Source organism: Desmodus rotundus, chromosome 2 (genome assembly GCF_022682495.2).
Source record: "Desmodus rotundus isolate HL8 chromosome 2, HLdesRot8A.1, whole genome shotgun sequence".
NCBI classification, from domain to species: Eukaryota; Metazoa; Chordata; class Mammalia; order Chiroptera; family Phyllostomidae; genus Desmodus; species Desmodus rotundus.
In genome coordinates this window covers 947,498-953,814 of record NC_071388.1, presented here as the reverse complement: position 1 = coordinate 953,814, position 6,317 = coordinate 947,498, and the positions used below count along the sequence as shown (strand labels likewise).

At 57.0% G+C, this 6,317-nt stretch overlaps 1 protein-coding gene across 1 annotated transcript; it reads left to right on the top strand.

The window, feature by feature from the left end:
* The first annotated feature begins 4,179 nt into the window (after window positions 1-4,179).
* On the top strand, window positions 4,180-5,603 carry KRTAP27-1 (keratin associated protein 27-1). Its single transcript, XM_045194675.3, has one exon. The coding sequence runs from the start codon at window positions 4,215-4,217 to the stop codon at window positions 4,809-4,811; it is 597 nt and encodes a 198-aa protein (XP_045050610.2). The 5' UTR covers window positions 4,180-4,214; the 3' UTR covers window positions 4,812-5,603.
* Window positions 5,604-6,317: the final 714 nt, after the last annotated feature.

Sequence of the window (6,317 nt, the reverse complement as noted above, 5' to 3'; positions counted from 1 at the left end):
TGCGTAATCCTCTCAATTTCCTTCCTTTTTTCTTCGGTGGCTGTTTGGATTAAAGTTGGATATAACTGAACTGTAAATAACCAAGAAACAAAGTTATTGGAGGGAGCTTCGGAGGCTCAATGAGACCGCAGAGTGAGTCCTTTCATTCCCATGTTCCAAGAGAACCTTTTCGTCTTCGAGGCAGAGACAGCTGGCGGGAGGCTGTTGCCAGAGTCCACAAAAGGGCCACGACCACGGCCAGCACCGTGACCCTGAGGGCTCCAGACCCTAAAGCCCTTTTCCGTGTGCGTGGCCGTGGCTGAGAAGGCTTCTTCGGCACCTGACCGATTTCACAAAATGCCGCGTGTAAAGGGAGTTAGCCATCCCCTCAACACACTCTTTTGAGATGGACCAATGTGTCCTTGGCCAGAGACAATTTTTACTTCTTCTCAGACTGTAGGACAATCCGTTCAAGGTGTGGATTTCTGTCGGCATGGACGACGACTAAGAGTCTACCGACATCGGTCTCTGCCCTGCCCTGTGGAGCTTCTCCTGAGTAACCGCGATGAAGGCTAGATGGTGAATGGAGTGTGGGTGTCATTCGGTAGGTGGGTCTGACCTGCCCTTAGCGTCCTGTTGAGCTCTGAGACGCTGAGGCCTGACAGGAAACCACAGACTGTGACCAGGAAGGACCTTAGTGACCCTCCTGCCTGAAGTCATTGTCCTGTGAGCCATCCCAGGGGCCGCAGTGACGCGGCCAAGTCCCCGCAGCGAGTGAAGGGAGCAGCAGGCGGGGAGCCAGGTCTGCCCGCTGCGGGCCGAGGCTTCCCCACCGGCCCGCCGCGTCTCTAGGAGGCACTTCTGGTCAGAGGAACGTGGGGGGTTTAGTTAGCGGAGGTCCCGCGTGTGAGCTGGGTCAGGGAGAGGAAACGAAGGCAGGCAGAAGAAACAAACCGCGGGAGAACCGAGCTGAGTCACGGTACTTACGGGGGCCTCTAATTGTTCATTATGGCAATAATATGAATATCACTTGTTAATATGGCAAAACAAGTGATTCCAGCCCAGAATAGCCACAAATAGAAAAGCAATATAAGCTATTCAACCTTATAATCATGAAGTGCCAAGTTCTTGCAAGACGGAGCCAGGCCGACTAGCCCTTCAATGGAGTGATAAATACAACCCAACCCTTGAACGAGCAGGGTGGGTGGCACCCAGCACGAGCTACATCATCTCGGACAGAAGGAGCCACCACGTCTGCTTTGCCTGGTAGCTGCCCGCTGCCCCAGACTGGGGTTGCCATAGGAACAGCATCGTGCTCCGCATGAAGAGCCTTCCCTGGCGGAAACAACTGCTCCTTTCCCTTGTTTATCACTCAGTGGGTGGGCGGCAGGCGGTCTTACACGTGTATCACCTCATCTAATGCGGAAAACCACCCCATGTCCACCTCGCAAATTAAGAAGCCAAGGCCTAGACATTTAGGGGAAATGTTTAAGGTGATAGTTTGTGATTGTAGAACTTGGCTTAGTCCTGGCAGTGTGACTCCAGAATCCTTGTATTGAATTGTTTATTTATTACAAATCCATTATTGTATTTAATTGTAGGTAAAGCCACAGCAAATGTTGATAGTCCTCCCTCTGGTGGTCGGGAGGTGTCACTGCAGCGGTAATCACCTAAGACCAGGAGAGACAGGAAATCGTTCCACCTTTTACTGGCGAAGCCTCCAGTCCCCGCGGGCAGCCCCGTGACTACTTCTACCCCTTTCTCCAGAGGTAGGAGGTAGGCTGCCTAATTACCACCACTGAAGCATCTACAAAGCTAACGCTTCGTTTTAGTGGTTTCACGAGAACAATTGTGAGGTGGCTGGGTGTCCTAGCCCACGGCGTTCCGCGATACTAAGCCGGGTAACTCCCCCCGTAAATCCAGCACCAGCCAAGGTCGGTGTTTACTCGCTGTCCAAGTCGTGTGCTGGAAGGCCCACTCATGCAACACTCAGTTAAATAGAATGTGCAAGGCACTGCCTCCCACCCAAGGGCAGGAGCTCGCAGGGGGCCCCTGCAGGTGTTCTGTGCGCGGCCAGGCCTGAGCGAAGGCGGTTCCGGGGCAGCGTGGGGGCCGGCCCGGTGACGTCAGCCTCGGCCCTCCGCGTTTCCCCGCAGGACTCCACGCCCCGGCAGGGGTTTGCAATAACCGACTCAGCCTGCGCTGTGCTGCAGGGGGCTCCTTCAGAACTTTGCCCTCTATTCACCACGGGGGCCCTGAAGGGCGGGCAAGGTCGGCAGCTGGTTGTTTGTCTTTGTCTGCACCCGGGCGGGGTTTTGGAACTCTTGGGTACAACAGTGTTTCAGGGCTGTATGTCTTCGTGTACTTGCCTATAATTTAAATACGTTCTTATCTGGCAGTTTCTACCCACTGACTTTCAACAACACGCTCACGGATCTCTGACCGGGTGCCAGGCAGGCGTGGTGCTCCATGGCGGGACACTAGCGTGAGGAAGACCCACCCGCCGCCCGCTGGGCCAGAGCAGCCCCACATGGGGCAAAGGCAGAGGGAAGGAGTAGAACTGCGGTACACTCAGGTATGTCCTAGGAAGGACACAGTTGGGCCCTGAGAATGGAACCTTTTCCAGTGGCAGGTGAGAGGGACCGCACTCTGAAGCGGAGACCCACGAGAGGGCCGAGGAGCTGTGTGCAGAGAGGGGCACCGAGAATGAAACAGACAGACAGACAGACAGGCAGCGCACGTGCAGTGCCGAGCCCAGGAAAGGCTTCACCCACTCAGAGAGCCGCGCCGAGGCCCGTGGGGGAGGAGCGTACTGGGCAGAGAGGAAGAGCCAGGTCTGGAGCTGGGGGAGGAGGGGGCGGCCGGGACTCGCCGGGCGCTGTGGGCCAGGGTCTTGTCGGAGGCCAGTGAGAGTCCATTTAATGCGTTCAAGCAGGAGAGTCAGAAGCTGCAGCAGAAGCCTCTGAGCAAACACACCCAGGAATACAGTGAGTGGTGAAGGCGTAACAAAATCTTTAATCACACGGGAGAAGCCGTCCACCATTGTGAGCAACCCGAGAGGCAGGACACACAGCTCCTCGGGCTGTGTTCCGACGCGGCCCTTGGACCATATAACGTCCCCGGCTGGTCGCACGGGCAGGGGATTTGGTGTATGAACTAGCCAAGACTCCTGAATGTTCTCTGCTTTCTCCAGACTTGAGAAGGGGGCTGGCGGGATCTGCTCGGAAGCCGCTTCTGTTGACCCACAGCCACGGCTGAGCAACGGCAGTCACCGAGAGGGCTGCGGACACTGTGCTGGCGCACCTTGTGCCGTGAGGGCGGAACTACACTAGGTGCAGTGGCTCCTGTGACAGGTGTCAGAGCCGGCCACCACCCTGAGGTCAAATCATGACGCAGGAGCAGACACAACGAGCGCATCTGAGACAGGTGTGTCTCGGAGGCAGCTTACCAGCCCTGAGCGGCCGTGGTAGGGGTAACGCCCTGCGTGGTGTAAAGTTGAGCATAATAGCAAGCGTTCAAACCCTTTGGTGATTCTGAGGAAGAGGTCCTAGCTTCTAAATGAAGGACCAGGAAGAGCTTCTCGAGAGGCAGCATCCAAGTGTGGCCTTCGACGAGTCAGACAAAGGGAGGGGGCTTGTGGGGCGGGGGCCACTCCCAGCGAGCGTTCCGGGGAGGAATTTCGCTGTCGGCTACCCTGAGCACAGTCCGCCCAGCTGGGAGACAGGCCAAGGCCGGGGCGCAGTGGGGGCGGCTCTGTGGGGTCGTCTCTAGGACGCCTTGGTGTCCTATCATGTTGCACCAAGTCGGCACCTCTGAAAATGCCAGTTCCGAACACTAATCTTCAATCGGCTGTTCCCAAGTGCGTTCCTTACTGTCTTCTCACCAACGTGGAGAGTCAGGGTGACTAAGAAAAAAGCCACTTAACTTGGGTGACACGCTGGGACTCGAAGTTCACGGACCCTGCCCCCATGAGTCAGCTCCGGGGCTTCCCCGGAAGCCACTGTAAAGGCTCAGGACAGGCTGGCCTCTCTGCTCTTGAGCTGTCATCTTCCTATGTAAGGAAACAGCCCTAACGAGGGGCTGCCCTCCAAACCAGCTCGAGCACGTGGTGGGACGGAGCCCTGGGAGGAGCCCACGCCCAGTTCCGGAGCATATAATCTCCCGAGCAAAGCATCCAGGCTTCAGACCCGGCCGGCTGGGTCCCCACAGCCAACGTCCGCTGGGGCTTGGACACCATGCCCCCACACCACGGCCCCTTGCTCAGGGGTCCCCGCAGTGCCCCGCCCCTCTCTGCCATCGTGTACAGCTCTCACCCCGGGAGCTTCGACGATGGCTTGTTTCTGCCCAGCAGCTGCCACAGCAGGACCTGGCTGCTGGACAGTGCGGAGGAAGCCTGCAGTCTCGGCCGAGCACCCAGCCTCGCGCAGGAGCCGTGCCCACAGGACAGCGGCATGCCAGGTGCCTGCCTCCCCGGGGCTGTCCACGGGGCCAGCTCCCACGCCAGCGCCTGTGAAAGGACCACGTGCCGATCAGGAGGCTCCTCAGCCAAGTTTAGGTGTGAGTCTCAGCTGTGTGCCTCAGACAGCAACCAGCCGGCGGGCTTTGCCATCCAGAGCTGCCCCTCTGTGAGCCCTGGGGCAAAGCCCTGTCCCCTCAGGACTCACGTGTCTAAGAAGGACCCAGTGTCGGAGTGTGGACCCAGCCAGGGCCGCCCTCAGGGCCCCGGATCCAGGTCCTGCCGGCCTCTGGTCCCCGTCACGCCCAGCCTGCAGCTCCCGGGGCCTTCCTCTAATGCTGGTGAGCCCCCCTGCTGTGTGACCGGCGGTTGGTGACAGCCCAGTGAGTGAGGAGCACGTGGCCCGTGGAGGGGGTGACATCCTGAAAGGGTGAACTAACTCCTGAGATAGCCAGTAATTTGGATTTCTCTAAAGACAAATGATTGTGCATGTGTTTATAAGGGAATGAAAATTTTTTTCTCTTTGGAGCCTTTCTGGAGCTGAGCTGGGATTGGAAAACCTGTTAAACTACTTTAGGTCACTGGGGCACTGTTTCAGGTCAGTGAGGTCACTGGGACACTTTGTTACAGGTCAGTGAGGTCACTGGGACACTTTGTTACAGGTCAGCCAAAGTTCAACCACAGACCAACACTTCAGCTACTTACTGGTCGTTATCTGTGGAAACACTAAGCATTGAGTCTGGCTTACTGTACGAATGGGAATGTAGATATAATGTAACTAGTCAGAAACCCACACAATACTGGACTTTAAGGAGACCGGAAGCCCACCTAGCCCTGTGAACGAGGGTGGAGGTGGCCCACGTAGTTAATGACTTCAGAGCCACACCCTAAATCTGGTCCACGTGCCGTCCACACACAGTCCATCAGCTGCAGTGTGACACTGATTGACAGACCACGAGACGGGCCCCGTGGCTTGAGAAGTGCACGGGAATTCTGAATTTCCCCTCCGTACGCTTCACAGCCACTCCGTAGCCAGGATCTTGGAATGTGACGAGGTCAAGTTCAGCATCGTCAGTCCACTTAGGCTACTCGTCTTCCTCTTTTCACTATTTCTTAAGTGGGTCTGGAGTCGGGAAACGGTCCTGGGAGGAAATAAATTGAATTTATGTGAAATCACCTATCTCGTTGTCATGTTATTATTCTAGGTCATTGCTTCTGTGGGTCTTGGATTACAGGGTTTCTTTGTTCTTTTTTCCACCCGATGACAATGGGGTAAGTGTTTGCAGGGAGGAAAGAGAACACACTCCCTTAGCACTGTTTGTGCCTGTGAAGCAGAATCAAAGAGCGTGTAGAGGGAGGAGCAGCAGCAGTCGGGGACACGCCCGCTGGGAAGGTCGGAAGCCGTGGCGCCGAGGGGTGCGGGAGGCCCCGATTCTGCCGGAGCAGCTGGGCTCCTGTGAAGCCGTGGGCGGCTGCTGACAGGCTCCGTGACTATTCAGGGCAATGTGGGGTCAGGGTTAACAGCGTGGGCTGTACGCTCGGATTTCCTAGGCTCTGACTCTTAGCCGGGTGGCGTGGGGCCCCTGGAACCCCAACTGCGTGGCTGTGAGCAACTTATCGAGACACTGCCCACCCCGGCTGCTCGCCTTCAAGGCTGAGAAGACAGTGTTGGGCCCCTGAGACCTCGCAGGACCGTCCCGCGGGAACGGCTCAGGGAGGCCCAGCTGGGGATCTACCAGCTCTGACCCGGTGCGAAGGGGGACGACTGCGGCAGGTTAGGAAAACCAGCCGCCTGAAAAACGAGAGATGAGCTGTTTGTGTCCTGAAATTGCGAGTCACGCCTTCCGGTGAGGAAAACGAGTAGGAAACACCCAAGTGCCCC

Bases quoted from the DNA above. Each gene is read 5' to 3' on its own strand.
- KRTAP27-1 (XM_045194675.3), top strand. From the start codon at position 4,215: ATGCCCCCACACCACGGCCCCTTGCTCAGGGGTCCCCGCAGTGCCCCG.